The 27,680-nt window shown below is 34.0% G+C and overlaps 4 protein-coding genes across 4 annotated transcripts; all 4 read right to left on the reverse strand.

The window, feature by feature from the left end:
* Positions 1-1,697: 1,697 nt before the first annotated feature.
* On the reverse strand, positions 1,698-3,819 carry LOC115702958 (UDP-glucose flavonoid 3-O-glucosyltransferase 7-like). The gene has a single exon (XM_030630435.2). The coding sequence runs from the start codon at positions 3,568-3,570 to the stop codon at positions 2,113-2,115; it is 1,458 nt and encodes a 485-aa protein (XP_030486295.2). The 5' UTR covers positions 3,571-3,819; the 3' UTR covers positions 1,698-2,112.
* A 2,558-nt stretch (positions 3,820-6,377) lies between these two features.
* LOC115702978 (UDP-glucose flavonoid 3-O-glucosyltransferase 7-like) lies at positions 6,378-8,295 on the reverse strand. The gene has a single exon (XM_061106846.1). The coding sequence runs from the start codon at positions 8,074-8,076 to the stop codon at positions 6,637-6,639; it is 1,440 nt and encodes a 479-aa protein (XP_060962829.1). The 5' UTR covers positions 8,077-8,295; the 3' UTR covers positions 6,378-6,636.
* A 2,689-nt stretch (positions 8,296-10,984) lies between these two features.
* Positions 10,985-17,681, reverse strand: LOC115704783 (UDP-glucose flavonoid 3-O-glucosyltransferase 7). The gene is made up of 2 exons (XM_061106847.1): positions 17,158-17,681; positions 10,985-12,050 (listed from the first exon to the last, which is right to left on the reverse strand). Exons 1-2 carry the CDS (start codon positions 17,574-17,576, stop codon positions 11,042-11,044), a joined length of 1,428 nt encoding a protein of 475 aa, XP_060962830.1. The 5' UTR covers positions 17,577-17,681; the 3' UTR covers positions 10,985-11,041.
* A 3,080-nt stretch (positions 17,682-20,761) lies between these two features.
* LOC115701173 (UDP-glucose flavonoid 3-O-glucosyltransferase 7-like) lies at positions 20,762-27,282 on the reverse strand. Its single transcript, XM_061106989.1, has 2 exons — positions 25,453-27,282; positions 20,762-20,888 (listed from the first exon to the last, which is right to left on the reverse strand). The coding sequence occupies exon 1, from the start codon at positions 27,076-27,078 to the stop codon at positions 25,645-25,647; it is 1,434 nt and encodes a 477-aa protein (XP_060962972.1). The 5' UTR covers positions 27,079-27,282; the 3' UTR covers positions 20,762-20,888; positions 25,453-25,644.
* Between the last annotated feature and the right edge of the window lie 398 nt (positions 27,283-27,680).

Genomic DNA, 27,680 nt, shown 5'->3' on the forward strand with positions numbered 1-27,680 from the left:
AAATCCAAAGTACAAAAGGCAATCCAAAACCAAATAAGTCATTTATTAAACTTTATATTTATGATAGTAAAAACTAAAAAGTTTTAAAATAAAATGTGAACAAAAATTCAAAATCTATAATCCATAGTCTATACTACATATATAATGTAATATATATCTATATATATATATATATATATAATTTCACTGAGTTTGCGGGCAGGCCTGAATCCAACCGGAAACCCCATCACCTAAAAATCAAATACAAAACCCGCCCGAAAGGTCTACTAGGTTGAACTCGACCCGTTTGCACTTAACAGGTTTTTTAATTTTTGTGTTGGGTTAGGTCCATGCGAGTTGGTCGAATCCAGGTCAAACCTGGTACAAGTGTTCAGTCCTAATTACATTGTAAAATGCAGAGAGAGAGAGAGAGAGAGAGAGAGAGAGAGAGAGAGAGAGAGAGAGAGAGAGAGAGAGAGAGAGAGAGAGAGAGAGAGAGAGAGAGAGAGAGAGAGAGAGACTACACTATGTTTGGTAGGAGGGAGAGATGGGTGAATCAAGAGGGGTGGATGAAGAGTAATGTAAAGAGAGAATGAGTCTCTGTCTGGCAAGAGGGAGAGAAGAGATGGAAGAAGCATTCTCCCTCCAAATTTTAAAGCTTTTAATTTCTCCAATTTTAGGAGGATTGTAGACAAAGACAAATTTTATTTATTAAATACAATAATATCTTTTTAAAAATAATAAATACTCATGTTTAAAAGGGCAAGATTGTAATTTTACTCTCTATTCATCCTTCTAACTTCACACCTAACTATTCTCTCCATCTCTTCTACTCTGCATCCTTCCCACTCTCCACAACAAAAATAAAAGGGCCCTATTATTATAGATAAAAAGTGATACTTCCACAATAATTGTTATTAACTAAGAAGTAATTAGAATAGAGTTAAAGGCTCAATAATAACATTTTTCTTCTTCAAGAAAGGGACAAAAAAATACAGTTCGATTTTACTTGTTTTTAAAATAGGTATGAGGAGAAAGGTGAAAAGAGCTGTAAAAGTTGGTACAAAACTTTTCAGAAAAAGATAAGATGCCAAAGAAGTTCCATACCTAGCTTTAATTTCTATTTTTAGTTTTGTTAAAAGAAAGAACCAAATGGACAATTTACTCAACTTGTAATTGCCCTCTAACAAGGCATGGTATTTGGGTTTGGCTAAACCAAAAGTCAAGGTCAAGCTAGCCCCACACCATTAAATGTGTTATGGATAAAATGCCACAAGGGAAGAGGTCCACATCCACCATGTGTAATAAGTCCAATGACCCACCAAACCATTTTTTTCTAACTCTTTAATTTGCTAATGTAACAAACATGTCTTTGTGTAGCACACATTGTCAAATAGGAGGAGGCTCACTCCTTACCTAAACCAATAAAAAAAAGAAGAAGAGAGGACTGCTATAGTCAATCCCACAATATTATCCATCCATTTATTAGACCCCACTTAGATTCTTTCACAGGATTATAGCATTAGCCAATCTGATTTAGTCAAATATGCCGTTAAGAGTTGGTTCCAAATATTTTCAAATGTTTACATATAACGAATACTATTGTGCAACAAAAATAAAAAATACACATTACATAAACTTTTAAGTATGGACACATTATATTTGAGCTATGATAAGTATTAGTACGTATATGAAGAATTATTGGATTAGGAAGGTAGTAGAGTTATAATAGCTTTTCAAATATCAGTATTTAACAAGAAATGAACAAAAGATAATAATGCAATAATTATGCATTTCATTTCTAGGGCCTGCTAGAAAATAATTGCAGCCACTTCTTCACAAAGGATTAGCTAAACTAGCTTTGTGCCCCTTCAGTGCAACTAGGGTCAATCTACTTCATTCCAAACGATCAAGGACTATAATTCATTTCCCATTTTGTTACTTCTAACCATACTCAGGTCATTTACTGGTATAGCTAGATGTTTGACAAGATAAAAGAAAATAGGAACAAAACTATGATTTCACAGATGAAATATGTATAAAATGAACTTAACTAGCAAAAATAAATCTGGGAAGAAAAGCTCATTTTTACCTCTAAATATCATAAACCCTTTTCAGCAAAAGCATTACTAGCTAGCTTGAATTACTACGATGATGTGTTAGTTCTTCAATCAGCTTATTTAGATCCAAACAAGAAGAACCACCTTCTTCAACAGCTCTTTTAGCCAACTCTGCAAATCCCTTGACTCTGTTTCTCATTAGCTCTGACTCTTCTCCTTCCATAACCCTCCTAACAGCTCTTTCTATAGATTCTCTCTTGACAATGTCCCCAACCCTTCTCACAACTTTCTTTGCACTAACTTCTACTCCAACTCTGAGTACTTCAGTCACCAACTTTTCATTGTAAAACTGTTCTGCCGCAATAGGCCATGTGGCCATTGGTACCCCTGCAGAGACAGCTTCCAGAGTCGAATTCCAACCACAATGTGTCATGAATCCACCAACTGCTACATGTTCCAAAATCGAAACTTGTGGTGCCCATCCTCTTACTATGAGTCCCTTTCCATTCATTCTTCCCTCAAATCCTTCTCCCAACCACTCTTCTTTAACCCCTTCTTTCTTCTCCCTCTTCACAACCCAAATGAACAATTTCCCAGAAGCCTCAAGCCCAGTTGCAATCTCCATAAGCTGTTCATCGTTGAAGTTAGCAACACTTCCAAAACTCATATAAATGACCGAGTTGGGTGTCTTGGAATCGAGCCATTTCAAGCACTCGTGTCTATCAACAGAGTTTTCAGCCTCCTCACGAGCCCTTTTGTTGTACAAACAAAGGGGTCCTATTTGCCATGACTTAACCCCCAAAACCTTCCTGTAATGATCAACATAACCAGATTCAAGCTCGTAAAAGCTGTTAACAAGAACCCCATAACTACCCCCTATTTCCATTTTTCTAGTAGCTTTATACAAACTAGAAAACTCATTCTCAACAACACCTTCTCTCAAAAAGTCAACGGGTAGTCTGTCTCTGTTGACCTCGATCTGATCCGGTAGATTAGGAATGGTACTAAAAGGCTCGGAATCAGAAGCCACCTTCGTTTGGGGTCCGTACAAAAACACACAAAGAGAAGCACACAAAGAGAAATAGCCTGTGGAATGGAATATAAGAGTTGGGATCCCAGATTCAGCAGCAACGTTTGGGGCCCAAGGGAAGAAAGTATCGGCAACAAGACAATCAGGACGGTGTCGTTTAAGGAGTTGGTCGAGTTGGGTTCGAAGCTTACCGCAAGCTTCAAAGAATTTGAGTCTATTTTCGGGTGAAGAGACCATGTGAACACTCTCGATTCCTTCAGGTAATCCAACATCGCTACAAGGGATTTTGATTGTAAGGACTTCGACTTGTGTGCCTAAAAAGGCTCTGCTTTTCTCGATTGTTTTAGAAAAGTTTTGTGCGTAGTAAGAGGTTGTAACAATGGTGGCTTTTAGCCCTCTTGAAGCGAAGAGCTTGGCCATGTCCATGGTTGGCATTGTGTGGCCTTGAGCCATGAAAGGGAAGAAGAAGACATGAAGTTGATGAGCTTTGGTTTCTTCCATTTTTTTTTTCTTTTGAGAAGAAATGGTAAGGTTTTTGGCTAAATGGTATTAATGTTTTACAACTACAAATGAGTTAAGTGTTTTGTTTTCTAAATTAGGAGATGTCATTTTCTCATTTTTTATTTTTTTTTTATTTTTCAAATAATAAAATTTGTTTTTAATTAATTATAATAAATTAATATGTGGAGTTTCTTATAAGGTGTTGTAATATTTGGTACAAGTTGGCATTAATTTACGGTATTATCCTATTATTTGTCGGTTGCTTCGATGTAGATCATAACAACAGCGAATTCAAAGTGATAGGAATGACACGTTAAAGTGAGTTTTATATTCAACCATCAAACCCCATTTTTACACCTATATCTCTAAATTATCAAACCTATGCCATAATTACAAATAAAATAAAAATTAGTATATTGTTTTTTGGTTTAACATTGTCAAAATACTTAAAATGTTGACTTAAAACGGAGTTTATTCATATTTTATAAGAAAGATACTTACTTTGTCTATTCAGTTTTACAAGGCACTATGGGTGGGTGAGCTTGATTTTTTTATAGAAAAATAACTTTTTCGGGTGTTCATCAAATAGCTTATACTGCACAAATTATTAACACTAAATTATATAGTATAAAAAATACAATTACAACTCATATCACTTGCACCAAGAATACTCCTACTTTCTTGACCTTTCTTGGTCAATCAAGCTCTCTTTTATTGGTTTGAAGCCACGATTTACAAGTACATTTAAGAAAGAAATACAATTAAAAACTGAAAAACTAAAGATAATTTTATTTAAATATAACATTAATAATAGGGCTCGTTTCACGAGTAATTAATATTAGGTAAATTAGACATGTATATATAATAATAATAATAAAGTAAATTAATAATTTTTGTCTTAACTTTGATATCTACTAAATTATGTACTTTTTTAACGTTAAAAATTATTCCTAAACTATTAAGATCGTCAAATTTAAAGATTTTTATTTAATTTTAGTAAAAAAAAATTCTAACATAGATGAAAGTTCAGGGGTATTATTTAGTACATGATTTAGTAGATATCAAAGTTTAGGGAACATGGTTTAATCACTGAAACAGTAAAATTAAATAAAATTAGACAAAAATCCTTAAATCTAACAATCTAAATAGTTCAGCAAAATTTTTAACGATAAAAAAAATTCAGGAAACATGATTTGGTATATGTCAAAGTTCGAGAAAAAAAATTGTTAATTAGCTTAATAATAGTAGGCATTTTTTTTTTTTTAGGAAGTTGGTTGTTATGAATTCTTTAATGAATAATAATAGTAGGGATTTAATTTAGGAGTTGTTTCCATTAAAAAGAAAAGAGTTAGTTGCTGCACTTGTTGTACTGTTGCACTTTTGCACCAGCTCATTATTATAAAAAAGAAGGATTGTTTAATAGAAAGAATTCAGGTCCCCATGTGTTTTTTACGTTGTAATTTATTTTATTTTTCTTTTATCATGGATAACACGTGACAATGATTTACATCACTGCCAACTGCCACCTGTTATACTGTTTGGGCTCTTGTGTAGGGGTACAACACAACGGTACATTTAAGGATAAATGTGGCATAGATTCAGTTTTTACCTTAATAAATAATCGATAGTAATCTAATAATTTTTATAAACTTAAGATTTTAGAAAGTTATGCCACGAGTATTTAATTATTTAAGATAAATTATATACAATGATAATATAAACAAAAACTACACATCAGATGGGCTTACAAAGCTAACATATCGGTTATGTGAACACTTTGATAGCTGATATTGTATTGACACATTATTAACATAGAGAAATATTAAATAATATTAACAGAAATAATCGAGAGAAATATCATAAATATCAGTCGAGTTGTGACTTGGATTTCTCACTTGATGTAAAATTCACCATTAATAGTACAGATCTGAGATCGTTCTTCAAGGCGAGCTCAAAAGAGGACATACTCTTGGATTTAGGGCGAACCTCTATAACTCTTGTGTTTGTTTTTCTCATCTCTCTTTACTGTTTTACTTTTGATCTTGTGTATGTATGTGTTTGTACTTATTTCTGGGGAAATCGATCTGGTTTGATCGAGAAGGAGATTTGGTTCTAGGGTTTGAGAACCAGAGAGAGAGAGAGAGAGAGAGAGAGAGAGAGAGAGAGAGAGAGAGAGAGAGAGAGAGAGAGAGAGAGAGAGAGAGAGAGAGAGAGAGAGAGAGAGAGAGAGAGAGAGAGAGAGAGAGAGAGAGAGAGTTTGGTTCAAACTCTCGAAGGTTCTTTGGCAATTCTGAGCTAGGGTTAGCTCATTTTTTGCCTGATTTTGTTCAGGGCAGAACGATAAATCGTTTCGGTTAAATGATTTGTCGTGTAGGAGGAAACAACTTGGTTTCTTGGTCGTTTAGTTTAATTCTGTGTTTAATTTTTCTTGGACAGATTTGTCCATGTCGTTTTGATTGACATTGAGTTGGTGTAGGGAGTATTCTTGGAAGACAAGAAAATCCTACACAATGATAATATAAACAAAAACTACACATGAGATGGGCTTACAAAGCTAACACAGTGTTTATGTGAACACTTTGATAGCTGATATTGTATTGACACATTATTAACATAGAGAAATATTAAACAGTGTCACTATAATAAGATGTAGTATCACTATTAATACAATTAAATATCAAATTCTATATACTTTACTATAATAAAAATTATAAAAAACCACTAAAACATTTAAGCAACTGTCATAATAGCAAAAACCATAACCATTTATCATCACAAGAGTAAAGAAGAACAAAAATAACAAGAGCTTCTAAAGAAGAACAAGAGTAATTTTTATTTTTATTTTTGGCAAAGCGAAGAGCAAGAGTAATTTTAAATTGAATAGTGTCATTTTTAATGGATGGAAACTCTCCTATTACATACCGATGACACAACTAAAGAAAGATAAGGTATAAAACTCTTATAACGAAGGTGATTTTTAAGATTGTCTAAATTACTAAAAGAGTGGAGAAGAAAACTACACAAGATATAATTTTAAATTGAAACTCATATACATATATATATATATCACTCTTTTCTAGTGGCACTGGCATTTTTCAAATCATGAAACAAAGCATCTAAATCCAAGACAGATGAGCCTCCATCCAAGATAGCATTCCTTGCCTTGTCTGCAAGTTCCTTCACTCTGCTTCTCATTTCCTCAGCTTCATCTCCCTTCATAAGCCGAGTCACAGCTCTTTCTATGGCATCCCTCTTCACAAAATCACCCACCAGTACTTTCCATTTCTTAGCTCCAACTTCAATCCCAACTCTCAGAATTTCACTAACCAACTTCTCATTACAAAATTGCTCTGCCGAAACAGGCCAAGTCACCATCGGAACACCAGCACAGATGCTTTCCAAAGTAGAGTTCCAACCACAATGAGTCAAAAATCCCCCAATTGCTTCGTGCTCAAGGATTGGAATTTGAGGTGCCCATCCTCTTACTATGACACCCTTTCCTTCCATTCTCTCTTCAAATCCTTCTGGAAGCCATTCTTCACTAACCCCTTCTTTCTTTTCTCTTCTCACAACCCAAATGAATTGTTGCCCAGAAGCCTCGAGCCCAGTAGCAATCTCCATAAGCTGTTCATCGTTGAAATTTGCTACACTTCCAAAACTTACATAAACTACAGAATTCGGTTTCTTGCAATGGAGCCACTTCAAGCATTCATGTTCTTCCAAATTTAGCCCTTTATCGTATAAGAAAAGAGGACCTATTTGCCAAGTCTTTATTCCCTGAATAACCTTTGGGTAATGATCAGCATAAGCTGGTTCAAGTTCATAGAAGCTGTTCACCAAAATGCCATAGCTTCTCAATTCAACTTCTTTCATTACCTTATACATTTTTGTGAAGTGATCAGTTTCAGTTTCAGAATCTTCTTTAATGAAATCAGCTACTCTGCTGGCAGTAAACTCGATCTTGTCTGGTAAATTAGGAATAACAAAGGGTTCGTATTCAGACGAGACATGTTTATAAGGCTTAGATCGAAACACTGATAGATTACAACACATAGCAAAATTAGAACTACCATGGAAAATAAGCCTGGGAATTCCATATTTGGCAGCTACATCTGTTGCCCAAGGGAAGAATATATCAGCAACTAGGCAATCGGGTCGGTATAGTTCTAAAAGCTCATCGATTTGTGGCTCAAATAAGCCACTAGCTTCAAAAAATTTGCCTTGTACTTGAGGCGTAGGAGCCATGTCTAAACTCTCGATCCCTTTGGGAAATCCAGCCTCAGAACTGGGAATCTTAATCGTGAGAATGTCAACTGGGGTATGTAAATTTCTGTTCTTTTCAAGTGATTTGGTGAGAAAAGGTGTGAAGTAAGGAGTTGTGATGATGGTGGATCTCTGGCCACGCAAAGCAAAAAGCTTGGCCATGTCTATAGCTGGGATTAGATGTCCTTGAGCCATGAAAGGGAAGAAGAATACATGAAGCTGGTTTTGTGTTTTGGTTGCCATGTCTGATTTTTGGGTGAGATCAGAGGTTTTGCAAATATAACTTGGAGTGTTACCACTATTTAGTGAGCAATTTGATTCTTGAAAATGTCAACAATGTGTTGTGACAAATGTCTTTCTATTCAAAAAAGGTAGGCAAACATAGTCTACTCTATGATGTATTGTACAATGGTTTCTCTTGTCTTACCACGAATAAGTAATAAAATTAGTAAACTAATGTAACAAAACTAGTCAATTTTTCTATTTGTTTAAATTTAATCCACAGTCAAATTTCAAATGCCAATACGTCATTATAGCAGGTAGCATTTTGAGACTAAAGGTAAAAATATCATTTATAAGGGCTCGTTTGGAACGCCGTATTAGGTCGTATTGTATTGTATTATATTGAATTGTATTTTATGCAATATTTTTATGTAAAACTATATCTGACATTAACTTTTATGGATACCTAAATATATAATATTTTAGTATAACTTAAAGTTTGACATAGTATTATATAAAAATATAATGTATAATCCAATTCAATATAATACAATACAATACGATCTAATACGGCATTCCAAACGAGTTCTAAGTCTCTAATTCCATTTATTTTATTTTATTAACAGCAGTATCCAATTCCAATTCCAATTCATATTTACATATTATCACATAAATTCTGATTAATTATACGTCTACTTCTTTTCATTTTTTTTAGAGAAAAACAATATTAATGGTATTAATTCAAAAGGATGAGTTGAAGTTGAGAGTGTGATGGGAACAATTTGAAGTTGATGTGGTGGGTAACTTAGTGGAAGAAAGAAAAATGATTGATGATCCTTTGAAGTTAGAGTTTAATTCTTACGGGCATTGAAGAGGAAATATTTAGAAAAGCTAAGGCCATTGCCTTCAATTGAGAAGCCATCGAAGCTAGAGTTAAAAATACTTCATGACCATTTGAGGTATGAATTTGTGGGTGAGAACAAACACTTTCGGTTATAGTTTTGGCTTCACTTCTGGTAGGGCGGAGTATAAAATCTAAAAAAATTGAAAAAACTATTCAACCCGACTTACGGAATACTGTTAAAACTGAAAAAACCACCATTGAATAATCGGTTTTATTTTGGTAACAAACTGACCAAAAAACCGAAACCTACCATTACTTTTTATATATGTATTTGATTTTTATATTATATATATCTCATCAATTTAAAGTTATATATATTTTATACTACAAATTAAATATATACTATTGCTATTCTCTTTGCCTTTTTTTTCAATCTTAATCTAGCAACTCACAATATATCAAGATAATATCTTACTTCTTCAGAAAATTTAAGTATTATCTCCACTTTCCTCCATCACTCAATCTTAGTAAATATTTCTCTCTCGATATTCATTATCTTTCCTCATAAAATATCAAATTTATCTCTCACACATTTTTTTCTTTAATTCTTGCGGAACATAAACTAGAAGAGATGCAAGAGAAGAAATTGACAACAAACAAAAAAAAAACCCTTATTTTATAGATTCAAAAAAAAAAAAAAACAAAGTTCGGTTTAGACAGATTTAACCGATCAAACCGCGGTTTACATCAGTCGGTTCTAAGGAAGTTTTTGGATTGGTCGATCAATTTTTGGATTGCACCAATTCAAGCCGAGAACCAGAATTTAAATTTTTGTATGGAAAAAAAAAATCGATCAAACCGATCGATGCTCAGCCTTATTTTCTGATGTGGAGACTGAAAATTGTTAAGAGTTTTAAGAGCACACATAAAGGACATTGGGTGGACACTGGCCAACATTAAGGGGATCGTCCCCTTAACAGTTATGCTCCAAATTTTAATGGAGGATGGAGTCAAAACAACCATTGATGCTCAAAGAAGACTCAATCCGTCAATGAAGAAAGTAGTAAGAAAGGAAGTGGTAAAGTAGCTTGATGCGGGAGCGCCTTACCCAATTTTTGAAAATAAGTGGGTGAGCCCGATTCAAGTTGTGCCTAAAAAGGGAGGAATGACGGTGGTGAAAAATACTAAAAATGAGTTAATTCCAACTAGAACTTTCAATGGTTGGAGAATATGCATTGATTACAGCAAGCTCAAGAAGGCAACGAGAAAATACCATTTTTCCCTTTCATTCATTGATTAGATGCTAAATAGATTGGCGGGTCAGGAGTATTACTATTTTTTGGATGGTTACTTAGGGTATCACCAAATAGCTATTGCACTAGAAGATCAGGAGAAAATGACATTGACATGTCCCTATGGCACATTTATTTTTCGAAGAATGCCATTTGGACTATGTAATGCACCAACAACGTTCCAACAGTGTATGATGGCTATCTTCTTTGACTTGGTTAAGAATTGTATAGAAATTTTAATGCAGTTTGAAATCTTTTACGGTGCGGTTGTGATTTGTATTTTTGTCAAACTGTGTGGTACGGTGCGGTTTGCGATTTTAAATTTTATAGTTGTGGTTCAAACCGCACCGCACTATATATTATAAAGTCACCAATTTTTATAATATGATTTTTATTCTTTTTTCATATAAGAACAAATATATGTAATATATGTGTATATTACTTTATTTTTTTTTTAAAAACAATTCAATATAATGAGTTGATGATTATTATAATGTTAAAACTTTAATAATTTTTTTTTGTTTTATATTATTAAAGCTTTAATAGTTTGATTTTTAAATTTTTATTATAATGTTTGATAATTATAATAGTGTAAACTGCTCAAATTGCAGCACATTTTTGCGGTGTGGTTTTTACGGTTTTAAAATCTCGCGGTGTGATTGTGGTTTGAGAAATTTTAAGAACCACATATACGGTTTGGTTTGAAAAAATGGCTACAACCCGCACCGCAAACACCCCAACATATAAGCCTTATTTTTTATTTATTTCTCTTAAAAAAAAACAAGAAGCAAAATTGGACAAATTACTAACACTTCATTCATGATATTTAGAAAGTTACAGAAAGATTCTTCTAAGTTGATATTGAACAATTGTCAATTTGAGCTGACCTCAAATCATGAAACAAAGCATTTAGATCCAAAACAGATGACCCTCCTTCCACCACAGCATTCCTTGCCTTGTCCGCAAGTTCCTTCACTCTGCTTCTCATTTCCTCACCTTCATCTCCTTCCATAACCCGACTCACAGCTCTCTCTATGGCATCCCTCTTCACAAAATCACCAACCATTAGTTTCCATTTCTTAGCTCCAACTTCAATCCCAACCCTCAGAACTTCACTAATCAACTTCTCATTATAAAATTGCTCTGCCGATACTGGCCAAGTCACCATGGGAACCCCAGCACAGATGCTTTCCAAACTCGAGTTCCAACCACAGTGTGTCACAAATCCCCCGATTGCTTTGTGCTCAAGGATTGGAATTTGGGGTGCCCATCCTTGTAATATCAAACCCTTTTCTTCCATTCTCTCCTCAAATCCTTGGGGAAGCCACTCTTCTTTATTTTCCTTCTTCACCACCCAAATAAATTGCTGCCCTGAGGCCTCCAACCCTGTTGCAATCTCCATAAGCTGTTCTTCATCAAAACTAGCTATGCTTCCAAAACTCACATAAATAACTGAATTTGGTCTCTTGGTATCAAGCCACTTCAAACAGTCATGCTCTTCAGGATTAGAATCTTGATCGTATAAGAACAAAGGGCCTACTTGCCAAGCTTTTGTTCCCAAGAGTTTTGGGTAATAGTCAGCATAAGTTGGTTCTAGCTCATAAAAGCTATTAACCAAAATTCCATAAGTTTTAAACTCAGCCTCTCTTAACGATTTGAACAACTTCCAAAACTGACCCCCTTCTTCCTGTTTCAAATATTCAGGTAATTTGTGTCGAGTAATCTCGATCTTGTCGGGGAAATTAGGAATAAAAAAGGGCTCTGAATCAGACAACACCTTCTTCTCAGGCTCATGCAAAAAAATGCTGGTCGTAGCACACAAAGAAAAATAAGAAGTGCCATGAAAGAGAAGTGTTGGAATACCAAGTGAAGATATTTACACACAGTGAGAAAAGTAAATCTCAGCTCAAAATGAGACTGAGGCCAATGATTGAATTTATACACCCAATGATTACAACGGTTTTGCCAGGTGGCAGAGTACAGCAGGAGGCAGAGAGAATGAAAAGGTGAAAAGCCATAACAGAAAGATACACGACAAAATAGCATACCAGCAATTGGAAAGTTCTAGGACTAAATACTCTGCTAATTACTCTGTTATCACATTACACTAATTAATCTATCTTAACACTACCCCTCAAACGCAGGGGTGAGTTGATCACACCCAGTTTGTCAATGAAGTCTTTGAATTTGGAGTGTGTGAGCCCCTTTGTGAAGCAGTCAGCTACTTGTTCCTGTGATGGAATATATCGAACTTCCACTTTCTTTTGAAGCACACGGTCTCGAACAAAATGAACATCAAGCTCTATGTGTTTGGTGCGAGCATGAAACACGGGATTGGATGCCAAGGCCTTGGCACTCATATTATCACACCAGATAATTGAAGTAGATGGCAGCTTGAAGTTCATTTCTCCAAGAAGAGATTCTATCCAAACAATTTCAGCTGCAACTTGAGCTAATGCTCGATACTCGGACTCTGTGCTTGAGCGAGCAACCACCGATTGTTTCTTTGAGGACCATGCCACAAGAGACTCTCCAAAATAAACACAGTACCCTGCTATGGACTTCCTGTCATCGGGACAACATGCCCAATCCGCGTCACAATACCCCGTGATAGATAGATGATCACTATACTTTATATGAATTCCACAGTGAACAGTGCCCTTTAAGTAACGCAAAATTCTCTTGGCAGCACTCCAATGAGTGGTGGTAGGACACTTGAGGAATTGGCTAAGTTTGTTGACGGCGAAAGCGATGTCCGGTCTTGTGTGAGTAAGGTATTGGAGTGCCCCTATAACACTCCGATACTGTGTGCAATCAGTCAATGGTTCCCCATCTTGCAAAGACAAAGGTTTGCCCCCTGTCATGGGCGTCGAACAAGGCTTGATGCTGTTCAGATCAAGTCGAGAAAGAAGTTCCATGACATATTTGCCTTGAGAAAGATACATACCAGTTTCATCTCGGAAGACTTCAATGCCAAGGAAGTAATTTAGTGCTCCTAGATCTTTTAAAGCAAAGGTGGAGTGCAGCTTGTCAATGAACTTGTGGAGTTCTTGAGTGTTGTTGCCCGTAACTACTATGTCGTCAACATAGATGAGAACCATGATGACAAATTGTGGAGCTTTAAGCAGGAAGAGGGAAGTATCAGCACGTGAACTAACAAAGTTCCATTGGAGAAGAGTTTGTTTCAGCGAGTCATACCAAGCCCGAGGGGCTTGCTTCAAGCCATAGAGGGATTTAACCAACTTGCACACATGATCGGGTTTGTCTTTGTCCTCAAAACCTGGTGGTTGACACATATACACATCTTCCTCAAGTGTCCCATTCAAGAAAGCATTATTAATGTCGAGTTGACGAACATCCCATCCTTTGGTGACAGCAATCGTGAGCACAATTCGGATAGTTGAGGCCTTAACAACCGGGCTAAAAGTTTCACCAAAGTCTAAACCAGGTCTTTGGTGAAACCCCTTGGCCACAAGCCGAGCTTTAAAGCGCTGAAAAGTACCATCAGCATTATATTTCTCCTTGTACACCCATTTGTTTCCAACAATATTCATTCCTTTCTTTCTTGGCACTAGGATCCAAGTTTTATTTTTCTGTAAAGCCACATTTTCATCCGACATTGCTTTGTTCCATCCTTTGTGAGCAAGAGCTTCATGAAGTGATTTCGGTTCAGACGTGTTGCCTGGCCATTTTACTTGAGCAGAGTACACTTTGGGTTTAAATGTACCAACCTTTGAACGAGTGACCATAGGATGCTGAGATTGAGATTGAGTTTGCTGTTCAGAGACACGTGTATCTGCTGCTGGATCAGCTTGGAGAGAAACATGCTGTTGATCAGTAATAGGAGGTGTGCCAAGCTCTAAATCAACAAAGAGATTGTTGGTGAGATCAAACTGATGTTGCTGTTGTTGTGAGGGACCTGACATAACTGACTGTGATGCTCCAGAGTTAACTTCCTGCTGGTTTATATCAGTTGAAGCTACAGACTGAGGTGTATTTTGGTGAGAACTTTCTGATGTGATATTGGTAGTTTTCCCTGGTTTATGAGTACTGGTTTGTGAAGTGTTGAGTGGCTGTATAGGAAGGGAAAACCATGAGTTAGGTGTTTGGACAGTGACTTCGGGTTCAGTGTGATAGTTGTTCAAGAAACCTTGTTTAAATGGAAACTCACTTTCATTGAAAACAACATGCCTTGAGATATATAGTCTACCATTTGAACTTAAGCATTTGTAACCTTTATGAGACTCACTATACCCAAGATTGACACACTTAGTGGAATGGAATTGAAACTTGTGACTTTGATATGGTCTTAAACAAGGGTAACAAGCTGAACCAAAAACCTTTAGGAAAGTATAATCTGGTTGTTTGGTGAACAGAACCTCATAGGGTGATTTTCCCTTAAGTATAGGAGTAGGTAATCTATTGATCAAGTACACTGAGGTTTGGAAGGCATCACACCAAAATTTCAGAGGCATATTGGCTTGAGCAAGGAGTGTCAAACCCATTTCAACAATATGCCTGTGCTTTCGTTCAGCACGTCCATTTTGTTCAGAAGTGTGTGGACATGAGTGGTTGAAGAGAATTCCATTTTCAGCAACTAAGTTGCTAAAGGATTGGTATTCTCCTCCCCAATCGGTGTGTAATTCTTTGATTTTCCTATCGAACTGATTTTCAACCATGGCCTTAAATTGAGTAAAAGCCACAAGAGCATCAGATTTGGCCTTAAGAGGATAAAGCCAAGTGTAACGACTAAAATCATCTACAAAGTGTATGTAATACCTTAAGTTGGTGTTTGACATAACCGGAGCAGGACCCCAAAGGTCGGTATGAATTAAATCAAGAACATTAGCAGCTCTACTTAATGAGGATTTAAATGGTAATGCATGGGATTTGCCGAATTGGCATGCCTCACAAAAACTAGAATTCTCATTAGTAGAAATTTTTACATTAGTTAACTTCAACACTTGATCTAATACTTTGGATGAAGGGTGACCTAATTTTCTATGCCACTCATCCTTCTTGGAAACACACTCACGGTTAACAGAGGTAAAACATTGACTTCTAGACTCAACAACACCAGTAAAAGGACTTAATACAGACTCGGAAAGGGGCTGTGAACACTCATTTGCAGCTAACTCGACATTCTTGACAGTAGAGCCTTCCAACTGATATAAACCATCTTTAAGCTTCCCCTGTAGCACCACTGTCCTTGTTGCTATGTCCTTCACAAAACACACATCAGAGAAAAATTCAACAAACACTTTATTATCAGCAGTTAGCTTGGATATACTAATCAAATTTTTGGCAATTTTAGGTACAAGCAGAACATCATTTAATTTCAGATTGTAGCCACAATTAGAGTGCAAGTTTCCAGACCCAATATGAGTAATGGTAAGCTGATTACCATCACCAACAGTGAGCTTATCCTTACCACTGTAGTTCGATTTGTTGTTCATATTTTCTTGATCTGAAGTGAGATGATTGCTTGCACCCGAATCGGCATACCAGCCTTCATGGTCCACGACTTCAGGTGTGGCCACAAATGCACTAGGGTCTTTGGCATTTTGAGAAGGATTGTTAGCACCTGGTGTAAACCCCATATAAGACTCGTCATATCGGTTATAACAGTGAGCAGCCGAGTGACCATAACGCCCACATACTTGACATGTTGGCTTGACATTTCTTCCTCCTCGGCCACGACCACCCCTGTTTGAGCTTCCTCCTCCACGATTGTAGTTGGGTCCCCTGCCATTTCCTCTACCAGAGTTATGTTGATTATGATTGGAATATCCTCTGCCTCCAGAGTTGTGATGATTGGATTGTTTATTGGCAAGGGCAGCTGAAGGTCCTGCACCAGATGCAGCAGCAGGGTGTTTGTTGGTTGTGGTTAGAAGATGCAGCCGTTCCAACTTACTATCAAAACTCAGCAATGTTTCCTGCATCTCCTGCCATGTGAGACTAACTTTGGCTTGAGCTTCTAGCTGACACACTATGGTGAGATACTCTGCATCAAGACCACTCAACACATTAGAAATTAAATGGGCTTCAGGATAGGGATCACCAGCGAGGGCAAGACTGTCAGCCCAAGCACGCTTCTGTCGAAGATATTCAGGCATGGTAGTGCCTCCTTTGCGAGTAGTCTGAATTTTGGTTCGAGTGTCGTCCATTTTTGCTCGAGAATGAGCTCCATACAGATTTTCGAGAGCCACCCAAAGAGATCTAGCTGAGACACATCCCATGACTTCCGTTGCGATGTTCTCAGTCATAGACCCATACAACCAACCCATTAGGAGTTGGTCACACATGATCCATTGTTCATAATCGGGATTTGGTTGAACTCCAAACCCAGGTGTGTTGTCTCCACCTTCTCCAATGGCTGGAACGAATTCTGGTGGACACACTCTTGTTCCATTTACAAAGCTCTCGAGCCTATGGCCTCTGATTACAGTGGTAACAAGATTTCTCCAAAGCGTAAAATTATTTCTATCAAGTTTAATAGAGAAAGGATGGGTGAGAGTGTTACCAAACGGAGAGCTGTTGAAACCTCCAGATCCAAGATGAAAGCTCGATTGGGAGACTGCACTTGTGATCTGTGGGGAGCTGGGATTCTGGCCCTGTTGCTCAGTACCAGCACGGTGACCTCCTCCACGAGGGGTCTGACTTCCTCCCGTCGACATGGTAAGAGCAACCCTAGCTCTGATACCAAGTGAAGATATTTACACACAGTGAGAAAAGTAAATCTCAGCTCAAAATGAGACTGAGGCCAATGATTGAATTTATACACCCAATGATTACAACGGTTTTGCCAGGTGGCAGAGTACAGCAGGAGGCAGAGAGAATGAAAAGGTGAAAAGCCATAACAGAAAGATACACGACAAAATAGCATACCAGCAATTGGAAAGTTCTAGGACTAAATACTCTGCTAATTACTCTGTTATCACATTACACTAATTAATCTATCTTAACATACCAAACTTGGCAGCAACATCCGGAGCCCAAGGGAAGAACATATTGGCCACTAGACAATCGGGTCGATGTTGCTCTAAGATTTGGTCGAGTTGGGGGCCGAGCTTGCCGCAAGCTTCGAAGAACTTTTGCTGGGAATCAGAGGTACTTGTCATGTGAACGCTGCTAACACTTTCGGGCAATCCCACCTCCTCTGTAGGAACTCTGATATGGAGAATGTCGATTTGGGCACCAAAATCTTTGGCTTTTTCGATGGATTTTGACACGAAGGATGTGAAGTAAGGTGTGGTGATGATGGTGGCTTTTGACCCTTTTGATGCGAACAACTTGGCCAGGTTAATGGTTGGTCTCATGTGGCCTTGAGCCATAAATGGAAAGAAGAAAACATGAAGTTGGTGATCATTAGTTTTACTTTCCATGGTTGGTTTTCTGTGAGATGGGAATGATGAACTCAGAGAGGGAGTGAACTTTTGGCCTGGGGATTATTATAATGAAAACTATGTACTATATAATAATATAAGTGAACAAACGTCTTTAAATTGTCTTCCTAAATAAAATGCTATTAAAATCACTTTCCAACTTCAATATTTATATTATTATATTGAACTAGTAATTCCGTCGCAACCTGTTTATTAAACGGGTAAGACGAGTCAACCTAAACACGATCTAAATTTATTTAAAGCAAATTTAAACCCACTAACTTTTATGCAGATTTTGACACGTGTTATCATATTTGACCTGTATAAAGTTGTTTATAAAAATTTTAAATTATGTATCTCAATATTAATTGAACAATAAAATCATATCAAATAATTTTCAACATATCATTTTATATAATTTTTTTTTAAAAAAAAAATTGTTAAAAAAATGATAAATATCTATATAGAGAATCCTAGAAAATTTCATACAAAAAAAAAACGCAAAGAATATCTTCAAAATAATTGTTATCACCGTAGCTTACTTATACTCACTATCATATTTAAAATTTATGTAATCACCATATCTCACTTGTAGTCATTATTAATATTCTTTAGAGTAGATTAGCTAAGTACATAAAATAAATCAAATAATAAAATAAATCAAACAATGATTGATAAATATTCACTTTTATACATAAATAAATTATTCTATTATAAATTAATTAAGTGAATAATTAGTTATCATATATGCAGTTATATAGTTTATTTATTTTTAATTTTTAATTAAAGATCTCTAATTAAATAAAGTAAAATAAAAGAAATTAACTAATTAACGATCTCTAATTAAATAAATTAGAATAGAAAAATAGAAAAAATATAAATAAAAATTAAGGAGAAGATTTAAAAAAGAATAAAAAAATTAGAAAAAGAAAAGAAAACATTGAGGAGAGAATATATAAAAAGAATTTGAAACAATTTTACACTACTATGTCACTCCTTTATACAATAACTTTATACCGACTCCTCCAATCGTATGTAAACAATGTATTATTTTATTTATCTAGGAATATTTTATTTTCCATGCTTAGACAAAAAAATAAATACCTAAACTAAAGTTTGTCATCTTGTACCTTCCTTCTCCGCCTTATATTTTTCTTTCAAAGCATCCTAAATCTTCTTCGCTGATTTGGTATTGGTGTAGAGATCATATAGCCTATCGAACAAGGCCTTGAGAATATGACCTCTACATAAGAAATTGTTCTCTTCTCTCTTCCTTATGTTCTCCACAATCTCAGAGTGTCTTTCTCAGTTGGAGCGGGCAAGGGCTCTAAAGTAGACTCAAGAATATTGACAATCTTAAGTGTGGTCAAGAGAAACCTTACCTTGTCTTACCACCTAGTAAAGTTGGATTCATCAAATGTATCCAACTTTACTAGGTCTTGATTCATTATCTTGATGGTCTCACCTTCAATTGAAGCTAGGTACAAAGAATAAGTTTTTGATTGTTAGAAAAATGTGCTCCAATAGAAATATAAACCAACATAATTACTACTTAAGACAAAATATAATGACCAAAATAAGGAATTAAATTATGGTATAATTCTTGACAAAATATACACATAAAATATAGAATATGGAGATAAAAAGAGGAAGTAAAACTCAAAACTTTTTTAAAAAATAATACTTAGTAGTGTATATATATATATATATATATATATATAGATATGAGAATAATCTGAATACCACAAATGCCAAGTGACTAGTAGGGAAATCATTAAACTTGAACAAGGGTTTTTTACTTTTGTCCAAAAGCTTATTTCTCCTACCACAAGCACTTAGGGAAGAAAAAAGATGGAAATAACTTTCTAAATTTATCAAGTCTATATAATTTCTAGCAAGATGCTCCCTTTGATAGTAAATCACTATCTTTACAAAATAAATCTTTTAAGTCCCTATATAGTGTTTGAGAACCAAGATTAAATCTCTGTAATGGAGGCGAAAAATGTTAAAATTAAGTCTTGAAACATCCTATTAAAGAGGTAAATGGTTTACAATGTTTATACAAAAATAGGCTCCATGCGACGTATCGCCTGGTACCAAGCAACATGTCGCTTGGAGCAAAATATTTGATCTTGCATAAAAACGTCGAAAAACCTCAAATCCCTCTCATTTAAGTTTCAAAAGACATGTCACCCCATACCAAGTGAGATGTCACATGTAGTGTTTTTTTAGAAAAATCTTAAATAAGTTTTGTAACTCCTCTCCAAGCCAAATCTCTCCCAAACATTCCAATACATATTTGAATGAAATAAATGAGTTACAAATCAGTTTCTAACAACTAGAAACTTATCTCATTGATTTTATAATCTCCACGTGCAGTTACACTCTTAATTATATATTACCAAACATTATTTATGTTAAAATTTATTTCAAATTTGTAACTTCTCTTATGTTATAAAAATGTACGTTTTTTTTTTCTTTCGACAGAACAAAAATGTGTGTTTAATTATAGTATATCTCATTTAATATAACCTATATATAATATGTAACATGTCACACATTATATCTCATATAATATAATTTTATATCAATATGTAACATGTCACATTTTATTTTAATTAGTCTATATTATATTATATGTTAAACAAATAATATAACAATCAAGTCAATACAAAATAATTCGAACTTACAGATTGCTGAATTTAGGTGTTTCTTTTACAAGTTTCAATATTATCTTTATTGTAACTATAAAAAATCAGGAAAATAACTAAAATAACTAATCAAGAATCAAGTTGTTGTATCAGTTAGTTAAAGTGTCTAGTTTTACAATATCTGTTGTAACTTTCAGTTGTAAGGTCTCTCACCATTATCACACATATAAATTTCAAGGTCTATTCTCAGCTGAATCACTTGAGCATTTCATTTTCACTTCACTTTCCTTTCTTTCTTGCTCTCTCTGTTTTCTGCTCAAGTACTCTGTTCTTCAATGTTTTTATAGTCTTCTAATATATATTATCATTAATTATTGTTTACTGTTTCTTATGGTAAAATATAATTGTTTTTTTGTATATATACAATTAAATCTTGTGCTAAATATTAAATTTATCCATTATTTTATACTAAATTCAGTCCAATATTTAAATCATGGATGGTAACATATCTCATTTGACCTTGTATTTTAAAAAGTTTCAATAGTATTAACCATATCTGTATACATATTATATAGTCATTATCATAATAAAGAATAATATAGTCGCATCCAACCCAGCCACATAATTTTCAAACACCTTACGTTAAAAATAAATAAGGAACCTGATCATTTTTTTTTTTTTTTGACAAAGTGATTGGAATTACTCGTGAATTTACGACGCCCATGTCCACGTCCGCCACCGGCGCTGAAGCCTCCTCGAACCAAGATAGCTCATCGTCTAACCGTAAAGCATGCTTTGCCAAGCCATGGGTCGCTAAATCTCAGAGCGAGCCACATGGGACAAAACTGCTCCCGGAAATTTAGACAATAAAGCTATAACATCTTCAAACAACGCTCCTAACTTGTTGAAATACATCTCCCCGTTATTGATAGCCGTCACCAAAGCTAACGAATCTGAATAAACTGAAAACAAATCAGAAAACCAAAAAATTTTATTAGAAAATTATCAATCCAATCAAAACACTCAAAACTCAAAACCTGGAAAACTAGATCCTCATATAAAATACTATAACTAGCCAAAGGGGGAACCCTTTGGCTAGTATCAACTTAACTCTTGTATTTTACTTCATCATCATCGTAGGATTATTATCCCTTACTAAGACCCTAAAACCTACAAAAATTTTGATGTGTAATCTAGTAATAACAAAAAACCCTGCAATGCTCCCATCCTAGAATATCAAAAGTTTACTTTAAAAATTATCGCAATAATAAAGTAAGCAACGAATAATGTACTTCAATCACCTTGATTATCAATTATTAGTGTAATTCAATACAATGAAACAAAATAACCTTGATTATTAAGCATTAATGACCCATTTATTTCATAATCCTTCCCAAAATAGACAAAATCAACCATTTTAATTCATTATTAATGTCCCCATTTCTAAAATATTACAAATTTCTTTATTGTACTTATCCCAAAAAAACAATTTTTAAAGCTATTTATTTATGGTAAACTTGATTATAATCAATCTATATTGAATTGAAAATTACTTAAAATAATCCAATTCAGTTATTATCACATAATTATTCCTATTTTAATTTCCAAAAGACAAGTTGTAAAACTTTCAAAAATTGTATCCTTTTAAGTTAACATAAAAATATTTATAATGAAACCTTCCTATACGACATAGATTACAAACCAAATTTCGTAAAATTTGACTTCCCAAATATATCTGAACACAATAAATTAGTGTTCCCAGCTCCTTTTATTACAAAATCTTCGTATTTATTAATCTTCAAATTACTTGATTAAGTTTAAATAATAATATTAGAATGTGAATACTAAATTCCACCACTTTCCTTTTTTGCTAATAATTCCTAAAAATATGAACCAATCATAGCTAAGAGCTATTAGCTTTTAAACTTAATCCTCTTTATACCTTCTTTCACTTGAACATATTTTTAAAACATCACTTTAAAATTTTCTTTACATCATACCTTAACTTAAATAACTCTTATATTCTCACTAGTAAAATTTGTCTAGTGCATAACTTGTTTACTTTACAATTTTATTGTGCCAACATTTTGTTATACTTTCAATACAAGAAGTCGTGAAAATTTTAAACAAACTACCCTAAATAATTAGGGGCCAGCCCTATAATAGGCGCTATAGCCTTGTAAGGCGCCAAAGCCATAAAAATGGCGCAAATATAGAACAAACCAATAACAAAAAGATTACAATATATCCCATTATAACAACTCAACATTATAGAACAAAACCAAAAACAAACAACAAGATATATTCAACTAACCACCATTTCAGTATTCAACCCAACACCAAACCAGGGCCGGCCAGAGGGTGGGGCAGCCGGGGCATACGCCCCAGGCCCCATAATTTTCGAGGCCCCGAAAAAATTTAAATAATATATACATATATAAAAATATAATATATATAAATATTTAATTCCATAAATTGCATGAGAATCTTGTAGCACGACTGGTAATTGATGTTATTTATGAGTGGAGAGGTTGTAGGTTCGATTCTTCTCACCTTCATTTTTATATTTTAAAAAGTTATATATGTTATTCTTTCATTTCAAAGTCATAACAAAGAAAAAACTATAAAGATAATAAATAAATAATATTAATGTTTTAAAAAGAATTATACCCTAGTTCTTTTAGTTTTAAGATATTTACTTTTTTTAATAGTACTATAAATAAGAAATTTTTACATGAAAAATCCTTTTTACACACTTTATTACATAATTACCATCACACGCCTATTACTACATTTCTACTTACAAACTTATTTTTATTACACATTTACCACTTAGTCATCATTACATCCATCATCAATCAAATCCTACTCTCTTCCATCTCTTTTTTCATTTTCTATCAATCAATCCATCATTTCACTCTTTTTTTTTTCTTTTCTTTTTATTTTTAATTTTATTTCAGTTTTTAATTTTTTATTTTTAATTTTATTTTCAGTTTTTAATTTTTAATTTTTTTTTCTATAACAATTCTTCTTTTTTTTTTTTATTTTTAATTTTTAATTGTAAAGCTAATTTCTTATATATTGTTGCTTAGGTCTAGGATTGACTTCTATCAATCAATCCATCATTTCACTCTCTTTTTTTCTTCTTTTCTTTTTATTTTTAATTTTATTTCAGTTTTTAATTTTTAATTTTTAATTTTATTTCAGTTTTTAATTTTAAATTTTTTTACATAACAATTCTTCTTTTCTTTTTTTTTTAATTTTTAATTGTAAAGCTAGTTTCTTATATATTCTTACGAAGAAACGGACCTTGATAACATATGGAGCGACTGTGTAGAGAATAAAGCCAGAAAGAGTATAGAAATCATTGTGCTTCTTATGTATGTTTACTCAACAAATAATGCAGAAATTTCATTGTCAACGTTTCTGGGAAAAAAACTAATGTTGCTGCTGATGTTCGAACCGAGGTTTGTTTTCGGTTTCTTTTTGGTTTTCTCCCATATTTGAAATTTTACACCTTCTATATGTATTTTTTTAATATGTTTTTTATCTAGTTGTTTCCTGTCCATTTTTATATCATCAATGGGTAACAATGAGATTTATCATGGATGTTGATGTTCAAAGAGTTTTTACTGTATTTTAGTTTGTATACAGTTGTTTTGTAGTTTTATTATAGTTTTGCTACTTGCATATGTTATTTCACTATAAAATTAATATGCAACTATTTGCACAAAACTTACTATGTATAACTACTATTTTTTAGTCCCCATCAAATTAAATTCTTGCATAATATATAAACTATCATAAAACGATAATGCAACTATAAGGCAACTATTTGCACTTGCATACAGTTGTTTTGTAGTTTTATTATAGTTTTGCTACTGGCATATGTTATTTCACTATAAAATTAATATGCAACTATTTGCACAAAACTTACTATGTATAACTACTATTTCTTAGTCCCCATCAAATTAAATTCTTGCATAATATATAAACTATCATAAAACGATAATGCAACTATAAGACAACTATTTGCACTTGCATACAGTTGTTTTGTAGTTTTGTTATAGTTTTGCTACTTGCATATGTTATTTCACTATAAAATTAATATGCAACTATTTGCACAAAACTTACTATGTATAACTACTATTTCTTAGTCCCCATCAAATTAAATTCTTGCATAATATATAAACTATCATAAAACGATAATGCAACTATAAGGCAACCAAAACAAAAAATAAATCAAAATGCAACTGTATATAACGTAGATGTATTATTCATGAGGTTTTTTTTAAAATTTTTCACATCATACATTGTTTTGGATTTAGTGGGAGCTCCAGATCTGTTTGTTACAGATCTACATTTCATGAATATAGATTTCGATATTAGGGGGAGTTATTTTGATCGAATAAAATAGAAAACAAATGTGTAATTTCAGTTTCTTCACAGTTTTTCTGATTTTTTTTTCGTCATTTTCAGTTTAGATCATTGCAGGTATTCTTTTCTAATTGATTTTGCCAGAATTAATAGTTGTATTTTTCTCGTTTTGGTTTCATTTTGGTTGTTTTGCGGTTTTGAAACGAGCGCGTATTTTCATCTTCATGGTTCGCTCTGTACAGCTGAAGGCTTAGTGCATGTGGTATTTTTGTAAATATTTGTATGTGGACTGTATAAATGTTTAATGGGCCGGCCCAAAGTATTTTTGTAATTTTTTTTCCTTTTTTGTATTTTTTTGTTTTTTTCCCTATAAATAATGTATATTTATTATGTATTTTTTAAAAAATTTATAAATATGTAAAAAAATTATATAATTTTTGACATATTTTTTTTTTAAAAAAAAATGCTAAAAAATATAACTTTTCAATAGAGATGTTCGTAATAATTAATTAAATATTACTTTATCGAGAGTTTATGTGGCAAAAATTTATTTATTACATAAAATAATTAAAATTGATATTGTGTCAAAAATTTAATTAATATTTATCTTTAATTTTTATATAAAAAAAGGCCTATTTTTAAATTTTGCCCCAGGCCTCTTCACACCTTGAGACGGCCCTGCACCAAACTGAACGAAATCACCCACGATTAAACACTCAATCAAGAATTCGATCCAAACCAATAGAGGATTTGATATATCCTTCTTCTTGACCCACATCTGAATATCACCACCAACTTTATCAGCAGCCTTTCAATTCCAATGTAATATTTTTTCATGCAACAGGAACCTGATCATTTAAAAAAGCATATTTTAACATATCTTCTCACTATTACACATCCCTTATTTTAACATGACATATATAAATTTTTATTTATATAAAGTTTTTTATTTTTATATTTAAAAACAGTTTTTCTAACATTTAAACAGAAATTCACGTAAGTAACCCAAACCGTAAAATATGTTTTCAGTGCAAATTCTTTTAATGACGAGCGGACCTCAAATCATGAAACAAGACATGTAAATCCAACATGGATGATCCTCCTTCTTTGATAGCATTCCTCCCAATTTCACCAACACTCTTCACTCTGCTTCTCATTTCCTCTGCTTCTTCTCCTTCCATAATTTTACTCACTGCATTTCTAATGGCTTCACTCTTAACGAAATCCCCAACATTCATCTTCCATTTCATAGTTCCAACTTCAACTCCAATCCTCAGTATTTGACATACCAACTTCTCATTATAAAATTGTTCCGCCGCAATTGGCCAAGTAACCATTGGCACCCCAGCGCAGACACTTTCCAGTGTTGAATTCCACCCACAATGTGTTACAAATCCTCCAACTGCTTCGTGTTCCAGAATCGGAACTTGTGGTGCCCATCCTCTTATTATCAATCCTCTTTCTTTCATTCTTTCTTCAAATCCTTCAGGAAGCCACTCTTCTTCAACCCCTTTTACCTTTTCTTTCTTCACAACCCAAATGAATTGATGCCCAGAAGCCTCAAGCCCTGTTGCAATCTCCATAAGTTGTTCATCGTTGAAACTTGCCAAGCTTCCAAAACTCACATAAATAATTGAGTTGGGTTTCTTTGAGTTTAGCCATTTCAAGCACTCGTGCTGATTATTAGAATCAACCATTTTATTATTAGGTTCGGTTAAGAAAAGTGGGCCAATCTGCCAAGCTTTCCTTCCTAAAACCTTTCTGTAATGATCTGCATAGCCTTGTTCGAGCTCGTAAAAACTGTTGATTAGAACCCCATAACACCTACTCTCCACCTCTCTCATTGCTTTAAACACCTTTGTAAGTTCGTTCCCATCATCGTATCTCACAAACTCAGGAAGTTTACTTCTTGTTATCTCGATTTTGTCAGGAAAATCGGGAATAAAGAAGTGTTCCGAATCAGACGACACCTTCTTATGAGGCTCATGCAAAAACACACTTGTAGAAGCGCACAAAGCGAAACAACAAGTTCCATGGAAGAGGAGTGTGGGAATTCCAAACTTGGCAGCAACATCGTTGGCCCAAGGGAAGAACATATCAGCCACCAGACAATCTGGACGAATTTGGTCTAATATTTGCTCGAGTTGAGGGCCGAGTTGTCGACAACCCCGGAAGTACTTCTGTATCATATCGCCACTGGGGTTGGCCACCGCATGAGGGTTATCGACCCCTTCGGGCAATCCAACCTCGGCAGCTGGGAATTTGATGTTGATAATGTCAATCATGGAGGTATAGTTTTCAATAGATTTGGACAATAAGGGTATGAAGTAAGAAGTAGAGAGAATAATGGTGACTTTGGAGCCATTGGAAGCAAAAAGTTTGGCCATGTGAATGGTTGGTATGACATGGCCTTGAGCCATAAAGGGGAAGAAAATTGCATGGAGCTGATGATGATCGTTGGTTTGGCTTCCCATGGCTGACCAGAATATATCTATATCTATATCTATATATGTACTGGTAAAGTAATAGCTGTGGCAATGGAGTTGAGGGTTGTAGTATATATAGGAGTCTTTTACTGTTTGACAAATGAATGGTTGGGATCATTTTCTTCTCCTACTTTTGCACCAAGGCAAGATACATACAAAAGTTAAAAGACCTATTCTATTTTCTGTGATTTTATTATAAACAACATGTCTAGTCAAGAGTGCATATATATTTTTAAGAACAATATAGGACAGAGTCGTTGAAAGATACTATATTATTTGTTTTTGTCTTTCTGGAGAGGAAAGATACTTGGTTCTTTCTGATATTACAGAGTTTAACGTAAGCTCATATGTCATATTGTTACTCCATCTAATTTGATTGGTGTTCTTGGCGACAGTGGTTTGCTCAACTATATAACTAGTGATTTTTTTTTTTTCTTAATTCCCATTTACATTCCTTCTGGCCAAAGTAAATATATATTATTATTTTGATTCAAACTTTGCTTTTTTATTTATTGTTTATTAAAAAAAGTTTGGCCTTAAGCATAGTGGAAGAAACTTCAAAATAGAAAAGAGTCTCAAGACAATAACAT

The sequence above is a fragment of the Cannabis sativa genome, chromosome X (assembly GCF_029168945.1).
Source record: "Cannabis sativa cultivar Pink pepper isolate KNU-18-1 chromosome X, ASM2916894v1, whole genome shotgun sequence".
Classification (NCBI taxonomy): Eukaryota; Viridiplantae; Streptophyta; class Magnoliopsida; order Rosales; family Cannabaceae; genus Cannabis; species Cannabis sativa.